This window comes from Anabrus simplex, chromosome 7, assembly GCF_040414725.1.
Source record: "Anabrus simplex isolate iqAnaSimp1 chromosome 7, ASM4041472v1, whole genome shotgun sequence".
Taxonomy (NCBI): Eukaryota; Metazoa; Arthropoda; class Insecta; order Orthoptera; family Tettigoniidae; genus Anabrus; species Anabrus simplex.
Genome location: NC_090271.1, coordinates 164906163 through 164923829, shown reverse-complemented (window position 1 = coordinate 164923829; position 17667 = coordinate 164906163). Strand labels below are relative to the sequence as shown.

The following is a 17667-nucleotide window of genomic DNA, read 5'->3' as shown; positions in this document are numbered from 1 at the left end:
TCGTCGTATTCCACACACTATGGTACTACTCACAGGTAATGAAATTCGCACGTGCAATACAGACCTATGGTGTTTCGCACATTGCGGCGCCAGTTACAGGCAATGCAAACCTATGGTGTTCATCACATAAATGTACTAACCACAGGGACTTGTACTATCCCATGGTGTTCCTCATATAGTGGGTATTAATCATAGGCAAGCCAGAACCATGGTGTCGCTTATATAGTGGTACTAATCACAGGTACTGAAAAAGCCAACAGTGCACTTTAAGTGGGGGGCTGACCGCACGGTGCTCCTGCGTGCTACTAATCACAAACCAATTTGGTACCTAACATAGTGGTGCTACGTGCAAGTAAAAGCGACCCATGGTGTTCCCCACGTGGTGGTACTAATCACAAGTAGTTTCTTGGTTCTAATACAATCCCCTCTTGTTCGCCCCTGTTAGTCGCCTCTTACGACAGGCAGGGGATACCGTGGGTGTATTCTTCGTCTGCGTCCCCCACCCACAGGGAGTATGAAAGTAAGGATCAGCCATCCCCAGGTAATAGTAAGGGGCTAGACTGCCTACTGCACCACAAGGAAGAGAGACTTGTAAATAGACAGTAATTAGTAAGTGTGGCCATTCATGGTTGATTAGAATCTGTGTGCGCGCGCGTGCATGTATGCGTGCATTTATTGGCCTATCCTGAAATAAAGAGTTTTCTTTGGAACAATAGTACCTTAAAATTGAGCTTTCAGTTATTAGAGAATGTAGTATACATAGAGAATACACAATTAGAACAGCACTCAAACACCATGACAGCTTTGAGCAAAGTAGATTTTTCCTATATATTTTGAAATGAAATTGATGATGCCCAACCTGTGTAATGGCCAGAAAAGAATTTTGAAATTTCTGATGAAGTGGAAAAACTTAACTTTCTGGTAATCAGGTCACTCGCAGATGGAGATAGGGTATTTATATAGAAGAAAAACAATGAAAGTTCTCTGAAGTTTAATATTACAAAACTATAAGTAATGGAAAGGAATCAACGAGTGACAAATCAATACATGAATACGAACATGTAACAGGATAAACGCAATGACATGTCAGTGTGAGAAGAGGGAACAACAGAAAGAGGAAACACGAACAAATATGAAAACACAAAAGGGCAGGGGCAGTCTCTGCATCTTCATACAATGCCATCTTCACATTCCAGTTCTAATCAGCACCCAATCATGTAATTTCTCTAATTCCCAGCTTTATCAGAAGGTGGGCTTCAACAACGAAGGGACATTTCAACAGATATTTAGTCTTGATATGGAAAGTGCAAGAGAAGGAATAAACAAGATAAATACAGGAAAACTAAAATGTTAATGTTGTTATTTTTATGTCCCACTATTTACTTCTGCTGGTTTTCAGAGATACTGAGGTGCCGGAATTATGTCCCGCAAGTGTTCTTTTATGTGGCAGTAAGTATACCGACTGAGCCAGGATCGAGCCTGCAAAGTTGGAGTGAGAAAGCCAGCGGCTCAACCATCTGAGCCACTCAGCCTGGCTATAGATAAAGGTAAGAAACAAAGTTGCATGTGCAGTTACAACTAAAATTGGATGAACACACGTAGTAAAAGACATAGTACAAATGCAGAAGGAACCCAACAGGTCAGTTTTAGCAATGCTTGGGCCTTTCCACTGGTGAATGGTTGATTTACTGCCCAGCTGGCTGCTTTATTGAGTGTCACTTTAATTATTCCGAGAGGGACTCTCATCTTGTGAAACGTGAGCAATAATAACAAGGATCCAGATGAATTTGATAAATCTATTTCATGGTGCCATGGCTCTAGTAAATAAACAAATGACAGGCCAGGTATAGTTCTTTAGAGTAGCCACCCATGGACCTGTGCGTCTGTGAGGATGGGACCCTAACTAGGATACAATTTAATGCTGATGAAGGCACAAATACCCAGTCATTGAGCCAGAAAACAAACCAAACCCCATGGAACTACAGCCCTTGAACGGCCTTGGCCTACCAAGCAACCGATGCTCAGCCCGAAGGCCTGCAGATTATAAGGTGTCGTGTGCTCAGCACGACGAATCCTCTCAGCCGTTATTCTTGGCTTTCTAGACCGAGGCCGCTATCTCACCGTCAGATAGCTCCTCAATTCTAATCGCGTACACTGAGTGGACCTCGAACCAGCCCTCAGGTCCAAGTAAAAATCGCTGCTGTGGCCGGGAATCGACCCCGGGGCCTCCGGGTAAGAGGCAGACATGCTACCCCTTCACCACGGATCCAGCTCCTTGAGCCAGAGGAAGGTTAAAATCCCTGATGCAACAAGGAATCGAATCCCGGACTCCTTGGACCAAAGGCCAGCATGCAAATCAGTTAGAAACAGAGCTGGACCTGCCTTTGTCAACTTTCTCGTCCAACCTTAGAGTAATACATTTGGAACCATTACAAACATTTTATTTTCTTGCATTTTATGACATTAGCTTTTCTCACCTGATCCTCTTTTTCCTTGGGTTAGAAATACCCTGTTCCAATAATAAGGCCGATAACCTAGATGTTAGTGCAATTTAAACTGAAACAGGAATCAATTAGTTAATTCTATGGTTTATTGAATGAATGGGTGGGTAATGAATGCCTGGCTGAATGATAAACTGATTGATGGATTAATCAACTGAATTACTATTTGATTAATGCACCAACCAAATGACTAACTGATTGTGACTGAAGTTCACTATTGACAGAGAGGCAGGCTGCTGACTGATGATGCATGATTCATTTACATACATTTCATTTCAATTTAAGCAGCTTAACTCTAGAACAGAAGTCACCTTACTGAAGAGTTTTGACCTCCAAAGCACAGTGCACAGTATCTGGTAACAATGAGATCATATTGTGCACAAAATGAAAAACCCTTATGATTGTAAACCTGACATTTTTGAGGACAAGAGAGAAGATCTGACCCAGGAAAGTTAAATGAGAGAAGATTAAAATGGAGCTTTCTACACATAATTGTATTTAATGTAACATTCAGTTCGGAGCCTGGTCACTGCTGGCAATGTTTCATTAGTTGTGAACTTCTGCCAAACTTCATGACTGAATGATTCACTGAATGGCAGGCTGATCTGTTTAATGGCATTGCTGACTGATCAACACACTAGCTGACTAATAGCTTGCTTCTTTACTATGTGTTTAAATTCTGGATTGACTGACTGACTTTACTGACTACTACACATAAAATTAATACTAATTCAATAAGTTAAAACACTAAGGGATACATTAACGTTTATCGTTCCAGAATTGGACAGCACAACTTCCTCCAAGAAAAATGACAAGAGTTTTCTTGTCCCAAAGCAATAATTATTAGGAACCTGCTGTCACTTAAAGCTCAAGAGCTAAACCATCCTTGTTAGAAAAATAAGAAAGCCTGCTTGTCCCATAAAACAGGGGTAAATGGAAGGTAGACACTATTATAAAAACAGTTTAAAAGTCATTTCTTCACAAGTCACTGTTCCCTGCATATAATGGAACTGGGGCAGCAGTACTATCATGGTATGAATTAAATTATAGAGTTTAAGAAAAGCTTGGAGACTTGGTAAAGTATTTCTTGCCAATATTCTGTCCTGATGAAATTAGGCACCTGGTCTGCTAATGTCCACTGTTCTTCAACTTCTACAAGCTTTCAGGCCATAAAGCTGATAATCTTTGGAATAGAGGTAATTCGGTTTAACTTTTACTTGCTTCGATTGGAGTGAGTTTGATCAAACATCTTCAGTTATTCTGAACAAAGAGATCTCTCAAACAGTTTCCACTTCTTTTAAAACGGGAGAATCCTTGGGCTCAGTCTTCACGTGTTTAGCTTCAGGAGATTTGGAATGTGATTCCCGTTTTACAGGGGTATTTGCCTTCTTTATCCACGCATCCATAAATGAGCCACTTGCAGACTTCTTGACTTCTGGCTTCCTGAAAATGAAAACATATGCAGTTAACATCAGGCAAAATTTAAGAATCATAAAATAAAAAATAAAAAATAAAAAAAAAATAATCTGGTAAAAATAGTACATATCCAGAGTTCAAGAAATAATTTCTATCACTTAAGGTTTTTAACTCTTGGTAAAGCATTAATCTCAAGACATTATCTCATTGATAATTCATTTTAAGGGATGTAAAGGCAAAGGTCATCCAGCCACACATGACTGAAAAAGTAAAAGTTTTACATAAAAGCATTAAGATACTGTAGTAAGAAGATCATAAAAGGAGGGAAAATGAAGGGACCAACGGACCAAGGGCTAATAGCAATATCCTTGATTTCAGAAGAGTAAGTTAAACTTGGCCAAGGCCCCTTGATCACTCAATGTTTTTTTCTTTCTGTGGAAGGTGTTTTTAAGAAAGCTGAAAGAAGAATCTTGTGTTAAGTGAGTTGGAGTCCCTTGATCATTTGAAGGTCATGTAATCCATATAAAGTGCTTTAGATTACCTTCAAACGATGACATTTAACTTATAATTTCTTGACTTTATTAAAACACTAGCTGATGTATCCGTGCTTCGCTACGGGATTCTCAGAAAGACAGACTTTATGGTTTTCCTAACTGAAGTCAACATAGGTCATTACAAAAACGCCAGTAAGAATGTAGCTATTAAAAGCAATGTTATCACATAAAACACTCGATCAAGTGAAAAACCGCACATTTTCTCACTTATAACGAACAATACTACGGTGCCGATCTAACAGTCCAAAGTTCCAGAGCTGGAAGGACCAGGCCGCAGACAGCCATGAACACTCCTCTGCCATTATTCCGTTATATCCACACTGCTCATTCCAATCAGTGCCTCAGAGTACGGATTGAATTGCTCGAATGCTGTGATGAACCAGTGTGTTACGTACCAGTACCCGTAGTATCAGAAAATTTATGAACCAGAGAAATGGCATGTTAAAGAAGAAAGTTATCTAACACCCCAGCTACTTCCCGCCAATATTCAGGCAGGCTGTTACACTCTGTACGACGACCGGGAGAGTTGGCCGTGTGATTAGGGGCACGCAGCTGTGAGCTTGCATCCGGGAGATAGTGGATTCGAACCCCACTGTTGGCAGCCCTGAAGATGGTATTCCGTGTTTTCCCATTTTCACACCAGGCAAATGCTGGGACTGTACCTTAATTAAGGCCAAGGCCGCTTCCTTCACACTCTTACCCCTTCCTATCCCATCGTCGCCATCGTTCAGTGCAATGAAAAAGCATTTTAAAACAATATCGGTATGCAGCAGTAATTCTCTATCAGAGATGAGTGGCAACAGACGACACAAAGCACATCAAAGCAAACAATGGTAAATGTAATGTTACTGTTGATCAATTTTATAAGATTTCTATATTGTAGGCCTTCACATTTAGTTTTCTTTCGACTCTGTGATATTAGGGCATCTTATAAAATTATTTATAGCATAGATTGTAGTTCCTTATTCTCCGTCTTTACATACCTATTTTCGTTAAATTCTGTTTACCCATTTTCTCATGACTCGGCGCTGATATGGATTTAGTAACAAAAATCCCAATTCATGAATACCTCTGTGATAATAGCCGGTACTTTAACAATGTATAAGACATAAATGATCAGAAATTTAATACTACTTTAGTTATGTAGTATTTACCACTAATAACATAAATATTTGAGAATTAAATTTTAGGCCTTCCCCTAAACTACCATTTTTTCAGCGTGAATACAATTATTTATAGTCTAGATTATAGCAACTTATTCCCCGACTTTGCCTACCGATTTCATTAAGATAAAACAACTAATAACATAAATATCTGAGAATTAAATTTAGGCCTGCCCCTAAACTACCAATTCAATCAGCGTGAAAAATTTATTTATGGCCTAGATTATAGCGACTTAATCCCCGACTTTGCATACCGATTTTTATTAAGATACGATCACTAATACCATAAATATATGAGAATTACATTTTAGGCCTTTCCCTAAACTACCATTTCACTCAGCATGAATAAAATTATTTATGGCCTAGATTGTAGCGACTTATTCCCTGACTTTGCATACCAATTTTCATTAAATTCTCTTCACCCGTTTTCTCGTGATGCGTGTACAGACAGACAGACAGACAGACAGACAGACAGACAGACAGACAGACAGACAGACAGACAGACAGACAGACAGACAGACAGACAGACAGACAGACAGACAGACAGACAGACAGACAGACAGACAGACAGACAGAAATTACGGAAAATTAAAAACTGCATTTCCTTGTTACTGTGGATACGACTGATACAGAAATACCATCCTTTTTAAATTCTGAGCAATGTACAGACAAAACTCTTATTTTATATATTAAAACATTTTGCAGATTAAATTATTTCAAAATTCATGGCTAAAGGAGACTTTAAAAAAATCACATTTCTTCTGAAGTATGAAATTGGGCAAACTTATGGAACACAGTGATGGACATAGAGAGATAATAATGTTATTGTTTTTACATCCTAACTACTTTTATTACGGTTTTAAGTGATACTTAAGTGTCTGAACTTATTCCTATGGGAGTTCTTTAACATGCCAACAAACATACCGACATGGGACTGCTGAATTTGAGTGCCATCGAATACTACTGCACTGAGCTGGGATTGCAATCAGCCAACATGGTCTCAGAAGACCAGGCTTATACCACCTGAGCCACTCTGTCCAGCAGCAATAGAGAGAGAATAAAATGGAGAAGAACCATATTTTTCCTGATATGGTTGCACCTGGATAAGGGAAAATGATGATAATTCAACATCTGTAGGCTCAAGCAGTGGTTCCCAGACTACGTTCCATGAAGAGATGGAAGATACAGAAATAGAAGTGACCAGGTCTTAAAATTGTGAATTTTTGCATGACCATGTATCATGTGTTGGTAAATATCAAGTAGAAATAATAGAGCTTCTGCAGTGCACTCTGGTGACTCTTGAGAGGTGGCTAGGAGCTACAAGTATACTTGGTCTTCTACAAGTTGTGTATAATAACAGAAATTGGGCATTGTTACCAGACAATAAACTGTTTGGTGCAAGTGGCACTGAAATTAAAATTTTTCGTGATGAATGGCATTAAGACGTATGGTGTTATCTCAAGAAGAAAACATAAAGTTAAGGATTGTAGCAAAAGCCACTATGTCCTACACCACCAGTCGCTTGCTGTGAAGAACATGCCATCTTCCTCAAAAGGAAGTCCTGAGCAAAAGTGTGAAAATAATTTTATCAAACCATGATCTAAGAATACCAGACTATTCAAAGTGTTATGGAATGATACGGGGAGTTTGTATATGTTTTTACTTCTTCACACGCCCTAATTATGGCCACAGCCACTACCTTTCCAATTCTAACCCCTTCTCATCCATCCTTTGTTGAAATCCTTCTCTGTGTTAATGCGATTCTAAACCATTAAACAAAACAAAAAAATTAATAAAAATACACTTCACACTGAAATAAAGTGGCTCTTCCAAGGCAAGAGTTTGACTCAGCTTTCTGACATGATGGCTGAAGTGAGAACCTTCATGCCTGACAATGTGCTTTGGGAGATAGGTTTTGTGATGAACGCTGGGTAATTAAATTTGGCATATAATTCTCAAAAAGTTAATAATTTAAGCTCTCAGTTCAAGGAAAAGAATTTTCTGTTTTAGATGCCAGAAATAAAATATTGGGTAAATCACTGAAAAAATGAAATCTTGACAGCTTTCCAATGGTAAAAGAATTCAAAGACGACCTACATTCGGATATACCTGGAAATTAAACGAATTGCAAGTTCACCTACCAACTCTGATTCAGTTGTCAAGTAGTATTTTTTTACGCATTGTTTTACATCTCACTGACACAGATAGGTCTTATGACAATGGTGGAATAGGAAAGGCCTAGGAGTGGAAAGGAAGCGGGCATGGCCTTAATTAAGGTAGAGCCCCAGCATTTGCCTGGTGTGAAAATGGAAAACTATGGAAAACCATCTTCAGGACTAATGCCAGTGGGGTTCGAACCATCTCCCGGATGCAAGCTCACAGCTGCGCGTTCCTAACCACACGGCCAACTAGCCCAGTCAAGTTATTTTCTGGAAGAACTCGTGAAGAAATGAAAGAAAACTTTAGGGTTGTAAACCCATCCTCTACTATGTCAGAAGATAATGTTATTAGTTTTACATTCACTTACTACTTGTAAAGTTTTCAGAGATGCCGATGTGGCAAATTTTGTCCTGCAGGAGTTCTTTTACATGTCGGTAAATCTACTAATACGGTGCTGATGCATTTGAGCACCTTCAAATACTTCCGGACTGAGCCAGGATTGAACAACCATCTGAGCCACTCAGATCATGTCTGTCTCTCTCTGTGTGTGTGTCTCTGGAACTTAAAAAGTAACTTTATATGTTATGGATTTACAATACATTTTTTTGAGTTTATTTTATATTTTGTTGCCTCACATTGTTTTGTTGCTTTCAGTTTTGTAAATGTATTTTGTGAAATTAGGTAGATTTTTTGAATGAAACAATGCATAATTCCACATCTAAAATTCTAAATCAAAATTTTACATTCCATCATCACAAAGCAGAGTCACATAAGTGCTAGGTAAAAATTAGTCCTCCGTGACACACACTTTTCCTGAAAAGCACTCAATTACAAAAATGCTTGGAAACCATGCTCTAAACAAATTTGAGAAACCTGTTATTAACTGCAGTAATATAATGAGCTCAGTTTTACGACAGTGTCCTCACAAAAGCCCAGGCAGTCTGATACAGAAGGGTACAGAAAAATGAACAATAAAAATTGAAGAAGTAATGAACCATATTTATAAGCACGCAACACACATTTCTTTCCAAACTTCAAACGAGAAAATAAGGGTGTGGGTAATATGTGGGGTGCATATTTGCAATTTAAGATTTGGTGATTGCATTTCCTACATGGAATAGTAGTAGCCTGCAATCTACTTACTGTGGTCTGAAACATATGAAATACAATATCCCATCTATAATCTGGCACTTCATCAATCCGGCCCTCCCAGTAAACCGGAGCTTTTACACAGGCAGCTAGTGTGTGTGTGAATTAAAGACAAGTCATTGTCAGTTGTGGATGGCAGGGTGATAATGCTTTGTCTGCCCTCAATCAGTCTGTTCTGTATCCGAACATTGTCTGTACGAGTCTACATTTACTTTCTAACATGCTGTATTTCATCACTGTATTTTTTTGTTAGTGTGTGCAGCGCTGCATGTTAAAAAATGTCTGTTCACTGTTAATGTGGATAAAAATACGATTTTAAAACAACTTAAAAATGTGACACATTAGTTAGTCTCACTAAAAAATATGGTGTTGGTCTAGCTACAATTCACGACATAAGGAAGAGCAGTGACAAGATAAAAGCTTTCCTTAACAAAAATGAAAATGTGAAAAGAGGGTAGAAAAAAATTGAAAACTGGCAAGTTTCCTAAGTTGAAGGAAACCTCTATTTTAAGTTTTTGAAAAAACATACTAAGCATACACCTATTTTTGGAGACACCCAAAATTATGAATAAAGATGATTTTCAGGTCAGTGAGGGCTAGTTGGAAAATTTAAATGATGTTTTGGTATTCGACTGTTGAGTACAATGGGTGGAAAGAAATGGAAGTGCAAGCAAAAAGCGCTCTACAAAAACTAAGAAATATAGCTGAAACGGGAGGATATATGAAGAAGGACACCAAAGACAACATTCTGAACGCAGTGAGTACTCTAACAGAATATATCAAAGCAATAGAGGAAAATGTGAAGCCAGGAAATCGCGTGGATATTTTCGAAGCAAATACAACGGTAGAGGTTAGAAAACATCACATTGACTTGGAAGAAGAAGGGGACGAAAGCAGCAGCGCGAGACAGGTGGCACCATCTATAGACGCAACAACAGAAACACGAGGGGAAGACAACCAGGCAAAGGCGCCAACAACTGGAGAGAGCAGCAATCCGGATGGTAAAGATATAGAGGGCATAGATCGTTCCCAGAAAACATTCGGGGAAACAAATAACATGAGGACATCTCTTGGCCGCATAAATAAAAGTGCAACTGGGAGTCAGAATAGCACACCATCTGCCGATGACGAGGGAAACCACCAAGGAAGAATACAACACGCAGCAAATCCTACATTTCCAATAACACAAGGCAAGAAACGCAATAACGCTATAGTCAAGCAGACGACAATAAATGTCGAGACAGTAAATGAGAAATTAGAAATTAGAAAGCATAATGGAATTCCTGGAAAACAAGCTAGATCAAATAATTGAGCAAAAAGTTAACCAAAGTCTAAAAAGCAAAATTACAACAGAAATAAACCACACGGTCAGGACAGCACAAAATGCATTCGATGAAACAAGCACTAGTACACGCGAAGAGAAGAATCAAATTCGCCAGAGAGAGACAATAAGGGAAACGAGAAACAAATGGAATAACATATCGCCCTTAACCAATCAAAGACAAAATGATGACTGTGAACTAGAAGCGGCAGAAAAAATGGCATGGCTGCACGTAGGTCGGCTTAAACAGTGCACCACGGCAACAAATATAAGAAAATTCTTGGAAAGGAATGGCATCATAGGACACATAGAATGTGAAGAACTTCATACACTGGGAGACAGAAAAGCTTTTAAGGTCGGTTTCCCATATATCTATCTGGAAGATGCACAGAGCGCGGATTTCTGGCCACCGGGAATAAAAGTCAGAAGATTTCGCTTTCGGAGATATGATAGGAGACCAGAGGAAGAACGAGGGGTGGAACTCCAGTAAACATCTCACCCAATTGCCAAAGAAGAAGGGACCTTGCTCGAGCACGGAAATAAGTGTATTATTATGGAATGTAGAGGGAATAAGAAACGCAATACCCCACATATCACAGAAGACAATAGACGACACAGATGTTATGATACTGACAGAGACATTCCTCACGGAACCAATGGACTTGCAAGGTTACTATGGTATACACACGCTAGCGACCCCGACGGAAGGAAGACCAGCAGGGGGAGTCACAATCTTCATAAAAGGGAAACTGGGAGATATCAAGCGAATCATCAAGGAGGAAAACATGGTCACAATAATCACATCAGAAATTACGATAATAGGAATTTATATTCAGCCAAATACACCTAAAGAAAACATAATGGATAAAATATCTATAGCCATAGAACAAACGAAAGCAGAAAAGAACGTTATAATTGCCGGAGATTTTAACTGCAGGATAGACAAAGAAAATACCAAAACTCGCATCCTTCTTGAGACACTGGAAGAAGAAGGCTTCAAAATAGCGAACAAAAAAGAAACACCAACCTACTTTGCACATAACGGTCATAGTGCCATCGACCTACTATTTTTTAGAGGAGTACAACTACAATTGTGTAAACAAGAAGGCCTATGGAACTCATCGGCAGCACCAATAAGGAAACACATACCTATAACGACACGCCTACCCATGGAAATCCAACAAAAGAGGAAGGAAGCAAAAAGACCAAGTATATATACTAGAAAAATCCAGCGGGAAACAGTAGAAGAAAGCGAGGAAAACATCGGGAAAGCTAGAAACCTAATAGAAGAAGAAAGACTAGAAGAAGCCCTAGAAACAGCCACCAAAGTAATAACGAAAGCTATTATAGTAAAGAAAAGAAGACACGCACAAGCTTGGTTTGACCAAGAGTGTTACAAGGAAAGAAAAGCAACTCTAAAGGCCCTGAATGCAGCAAAATTATACAGACGCCCAGAAGACTTAACAGCATATGCAGAGAAAAGGAAAAAATATAAAGAACTAATAAAAAAGAAAAAAGAAGAATATACAGAGAAACAAGGAAGGAAACAAGCCGAGGAAGCAAAATCAGACCCATACATAGCGCTGAAAAAGAAGACGTCAATTGCAACAGGAGAAATTCATATGGAGAAGTGGGAACATCATTTCTCGAACATACTGAATAAGGAAGGGCTGAAGCAAGCATATGACATAGAAACAGCAGAACCCGCGCATGCTGTGGAGCCAATAACAACGTATGAAATTAGGAAAGCAATACAAGGAGGGAGAAACAAGAAATCCGCAGGACCAGACAAAATTTACAAGGAACACTTAAAAGATTCACTTGGCGAGATGGAAGAACTGTGGAAAGACCTAATGAACAAATGTATACAGACTGGGAAGATACCAGAGGGATGGAACACAGCGACTCTAAAGATATTGTTCAAAGGAAAAGGGAGCAGAACATCACTAGACTCATTTAGAGGAGTAGCACTAGAAAATGCATCCTTTAAAGTTTTCACGAAGATACTAAATGAAAGATTACTGGAAGCCTTCAGTGGGTACATTCCAGAAAATCAATTCGGTTTTATGAAAGGCAGGAGCACGGTCCAGGCAGTGAAATACCTAATAAATCAGGTAGAAGAAGCCTTAAGACACAAAGGAGGGAAATATCACGCAGTCTTTGTTGATTTCAAGAAGGCATTCGACTCAATCGACAGGCGAAAGCTAATCGAGAAAATGAAATTGACAATCGGCGAGAGAGACCCACTAGTGAGAATAGTTGAAGCATGTCTACGGAGGAACATAATCCGAATAAACAACAACGTAGAAATTTCTGAAGACATAATACAGACGAACGGAGTTATGCAAGGGGATCCCATGAGTCCCACACTTTTCAACATTTATACAGCAGATGTGAACCGCATAGTAGAGGAAGGATCAAAAGCAGAGCTGATCCTATACGCAGATGACATGCTGATCGGAGCGAAAGAAAAGGAGGATATGCAAAGGGCAGTCCGCAGACTAGAGACCTGGGTGGAGGAAAACAGCCTACAGATAAATGAAGAAAAGACAGTACAAATGACCTTTAGAAAAGGTGGGAAATCAACGCCCAAAGACAACATAACATTACACCAAAAGCCATTACAAAAGGTACGAAATTACAAATATTTGGGAGTAACACTACAGACAACGGTGGCGTCCTTTGGTATACATATTCAAGAAAGAACAGCAGCAGCAATCAGAGCCTCATACAGCATCCAAAACATTTCAAACCTTTCAATCAGCACGGCGATGAGACTTTTCAAGACGACAGTAGCGCCAGTGATAACATATGGAATTGAGATCGTGTGGGAAAAGCTGAAGATCGGAGACCTGATGAGAACAGAAAGAATAAAAGCAATGTTCATGAAGAGGATTACCCGAGTCGGAAAGACAGCGCCATCCCGGATGGTATACGAAATGCTGCGGGAGACGTATTTCATAGAAGACATACGATCACAGTTCTACCTACAATCAATGGAAGCAAGCAGGGCACTAGTAAACATCAGGGAAAGGAAGAAAAGTGAAATCGACCTCGACTTCTACGCCTCACCAGCGATGACGGACGATAGATGGCCTAGAGAGTGCAACACACAGCGCCACGTGATAACACGACTCTCCATACATGGGTTTCACCACAAGGTATGCGTAAACCAGAAGTTCCATGAGCCAGACAAAGATTGTAAGTGCATTTTGTGTGGACAGAAGTGTAGTAGATATCACATCATAACATGCACGAAAAGAACCAGGGAAATTACAGACTATAGCAAAGACTAAAATGTGAAATTTATTTAATGCTCAAACTTGAGTGTACATTTCTCTATTAATTAATCCTGACCAAGTGTACTGTACAGTGCAGATGAGAGTTGTTTGTTTTGGTGGCTTTTACCACAGAAAACTTACGTTCACCATGTAGAAGCTAGACATTTTTAACTCGTAGTGCTGAACACACAAACAAACTAGGTAAGGTAAGGGTCACATTTATGCCTTGTTCCAATGCAAGCTGTACACACGAGATGGACATGTTAATGATTGGTAAGGCAAAAAAAACTAGGGCCTTTAAGAACGTTGACCTTCCTGTCGATGGCAAAAACCGAAGCAAAAGGTGTATGACTAAGTCTGTGTTTGCCGGATGGTTTAATAACTGTTTGTACCATCAGTTAGAACATTTCTTAAGCAACAGAAACTGACACAAAAAGCTTTGCCTTGGTCACCCAGATGAGGATTCGAATTCCCAAGACAGTTTCAGTTTTATCTGTGTTATGTTCGTATCTTCCAACGTAATGCCTCTCTTGCAGCCTATGGAGCAGAATGTCATCCAATCTATTAAAATGCAACATGAAAAGAGCCTTCTGTACATGGTTTTGTCTCAAGACAACAGTGTGATTAAATCCTCAAAAGAAACAAACCTGAAAGACGTGGTTTATTCACTTGGTAATATATGGATAAACCTTGATGAAAATGTGATTGTTTCTTCATGGGAAAATTTGAGGCCTAACATGGAAGTATTAGAAACAAAACAAAACAGCTATTGTTGATATCAATGAAAGTGACAAATCAGCTGCGGGACGTGGTTAATGAAAAGCTCATGAATTACACTAATATATTTTGCTTTTTAATTGCGTTATTAGTAATTTTCAGTAATCAGGCATTTTCAACAATTCTGCAGTGCTCTGGTCCGATATCTGCTGGATTTGACAGAAATCGATTCCTATAGGTAATTGTCCCGAATGAGTACATTTGTAATACCAATATAATTGGTCTATTATTGGACATTATAAATTCTCCAGCTAACTCATTTCTGTTGCCAGCATTTCACCCAGTGTGCCAATTTGGGCTCATCAGCTGGATTATCGAGTGATTACTGTATATAAATAAAATATTTTTAACTCTGGGGGGAATTTTGGGATTGGGCAAACAATTAAAATAAAGTAGCCAATCGTATCCAATGAGTTCATAACACATGAAGCTAATGTGCATTAAGTAGGACATTAAAATGGCAAAAATCATGAGCAGAAAGTAAAGACATATGTTTTACGAGATCCTGTTTTCTAAGGGAGTACATGTGAAATAAGGACAGCGAGAAACCTAAACTTGTTGTTTTCTTGGATGAGACTTGGATTTTTATGAATGGTGAATATATAATATAAGATTGTATATAAAATTCATATAATAATTTATCATCTTCATCAGGTGTCTTTGGCTTCAAATGTGTATTTCTCTTTCAGGGTCACCCACATACTCCTGGAACAAACCACAGAAATCTGGACGTGATGTTGAAGAAGTGATTCTTCGATCCATTTTGGAGAGAGTAAGACTGATAGGTTTTTTTTTTTACAATTGGCTTTATGTCACACTGACACAGGTCTTATGGCAACAATGGGACGGCAGTGGGAAGAAAGCAGCCATAGTCAGAGTTTAGGTACAGTCCCAGTATTTGCCTGGTGTGAAAACAGTAAACCATGGAAAACCATCTTCAGGGCTGCTGACAGTGTGGTTCGAACCCACCACTCCCGAATGCAAGCTCACAGCTGCGTGACATTATTGTTCATATCAAAACAAGAGGGCTTTGTACCTGGTATGTTTTTACTTCATTTTTTCTGCAGGAAGAGAGAGGCATTAAAATTTACCATTTTGCTGGGTTCTATCAATGGTTCTTGACTTTGCCTTCTGTACTGTTAAGGGGTCTCTTGATCATTCATTCTCTTTAGGCCAAATATGTTCATGTAAGAAAGCTAGCAGGACTAACTAAAATAAATATATACCGGTATATGTCTAGGAAACACATGGAGACTAGCAACTTACCATGTACTACCACATGGATACAGTACACATGAAAGAAAAAAATAGGTCAAAAACTTTTTAGCTTCAGCCTTGTTTCTATTGTAAGTTTCTGACACAATGATAATCAGTTGAAATGGCAGAGTGTCGGCCTCCGGATCCCATAATAGCGGATTCAAACCCTGCAGAGGTAGTCGGATTATTGAAGGGCGGAAAAGAGTCCATTCAACACTCCATGTCGTATGATGTCGGCATGTGAAAGATCTCTGGTGATGCATTTGATGTTTACCCGACAAAATTAATTAAATCTCTGCCACAGATGCCCAAGAGAGATTCGGTTTACTCTGACTGCCATCTAGTATGCCTAGAGTAAAACAGAACGTCAAAATTGATGAGCAGACGGCCAGATGGCGTCAAATTCAAATGTCTGGACATGGCAACTAAGGCCATACAATTATTATTATTATTATTATTATTATTATTATTATTATTATTATTATTATTATTATTATTTAATTGAAATGGATGGAAATTTTAACTTCTATGATCAACCTAACCTAACCTTGTCTCCATTTTTCCATTCTACTCTCTGTCTTTCCCCAATTCCCCTCACCTCTCGCAGAGTCTACTTGCCAACAATAACCATTATTATTCTATACACCATTGACAAAGGCTGCAGCCAAAAATTTCTGACCCATGTTTTTCTTTTATGTGTATTCTATCCATGCAGTCTTACGTGGTTAGTGGCTGCTCTCCATCTGCTTCCCAGACTTATATATTTTAGGCCAAAGATTAACTTAAATGAGGTATTTCACTTAAAACTTCTCCAGTATATTTTTCATGTAATATTACTGTCAGCAAACTACTTGTACGCCTATTTATTAGGTTTGTTTTGTACTTGACAATCTCCATCTGAGGCAAGCTGAAAGAATGTGTGTGTGATTGAACATCAAGATCAGCAACATCATAATGAATTGTTGAACAATTTTAGACTTATACATTTCTCATCCAAACACATTATCAACGTATCAATGTAACTTGGAATTAGTCATCTAAAATTAGAATAAGTAGCATTTTAATATTATATGTTATTCTTAAAAAAGATCACGGTTCTTCAGGAACTGAAGGGTCAAAACCGGTACAGTAATGTAAAATGTTTTAAGTACCTTATACTAAATAATAGTATTGATTAGGTGGAAAGTTCCAATCTTTATACTTGTGATCATTGGAATTATCAATATGGGACATGCAGCTAATAGATTATGAAAGTATTTCTATGTTACAGCAAAATGTACAATTTATTCCACACACTGTGGAAGACAGATCAGATCAAATTAGTGAGAAATCTTCATCATCACGCCTCTCAGCGAATATCAGACAAGTAGGACCTCAGGCCATGAAAGAAAATCTCCCTGAAGAGGCTGTTCCCTGGACACCAGCTACGCGGCACCGATGACGGGGGGAATTCAATCGTCTCCCATTTCTGGTCAAAGCAACTGAATGGCAGCACATCCAACAGCAGGACAACCATGCACCGACTGAGAAAAATACAACCACCAAGAATACAGGGTAAGTCAGATGCAACAAGGGAATCATTCCACCAAAGGGAAAGACCGATGGCGATGTGGCACCGACAACTCCAGGAAGAAGGCAATCTGGTCATGTTGAGAAGGAAACCGTGGTGTACTTGCTGAGGACCACCCCTCCAAACAAAGTCCACACAATGGAGCAGCAGGTGGTGAACCAACTCCGAGTCCAGGGAGAGCTGGAGGGAATGAGAGAATCTTCCAGCTGGAGGGGAGGCAGATGCTGGTGTGGCATCAATGACCCCAGACATGGAGCAATCCAGTCATGATGAGAAGGAAACTGAACCTACCAAACCACAGGAAAATCCAAGAGGCACGAAGAGTGAAGGAAGAGGCAAGACGTAATTTGTATCCTAGGAGGAGTCGATAAGAATTTAAAAAAAAAAAGTTTTAAGTTGTAGGTGGGATAAGGTTTAAATGTGTATATTTATTAGCTCGTGTATTATACGTTTGGCTTTGTTTTACACTTTTAAGTAGTCCTTGATGTGTTCAAAGTCATTCAAAACTTTTAGATATG

At 39.0% G+C, this 17667-nt stretch overlaps 1 protein-coding gene across 1 annotated transcript in view; it reads right to left on the bottom strand.

The window, feature by feature from the left end:
• Positions 1 to 776: 776 nt before the first annotated feature.
• Positions 777 to 17667, bottom strand: part of LOC136876998 (abasic site processing protein HMCES) — a 125282-nt gene continuing 108391 nt past the window's right edge. The window contains exon 7 of the mRNA XM_067150780.2: positions 777 to 3944. Coding sequence (XP_067006881.2) covers positions 3779 to 3944 — 166 coding nt within the window. The 3' untranslated portion in view covers positions 777 to 3778. The remainder of the gene's footprint in view (positions 3945 to 17667) is intronic.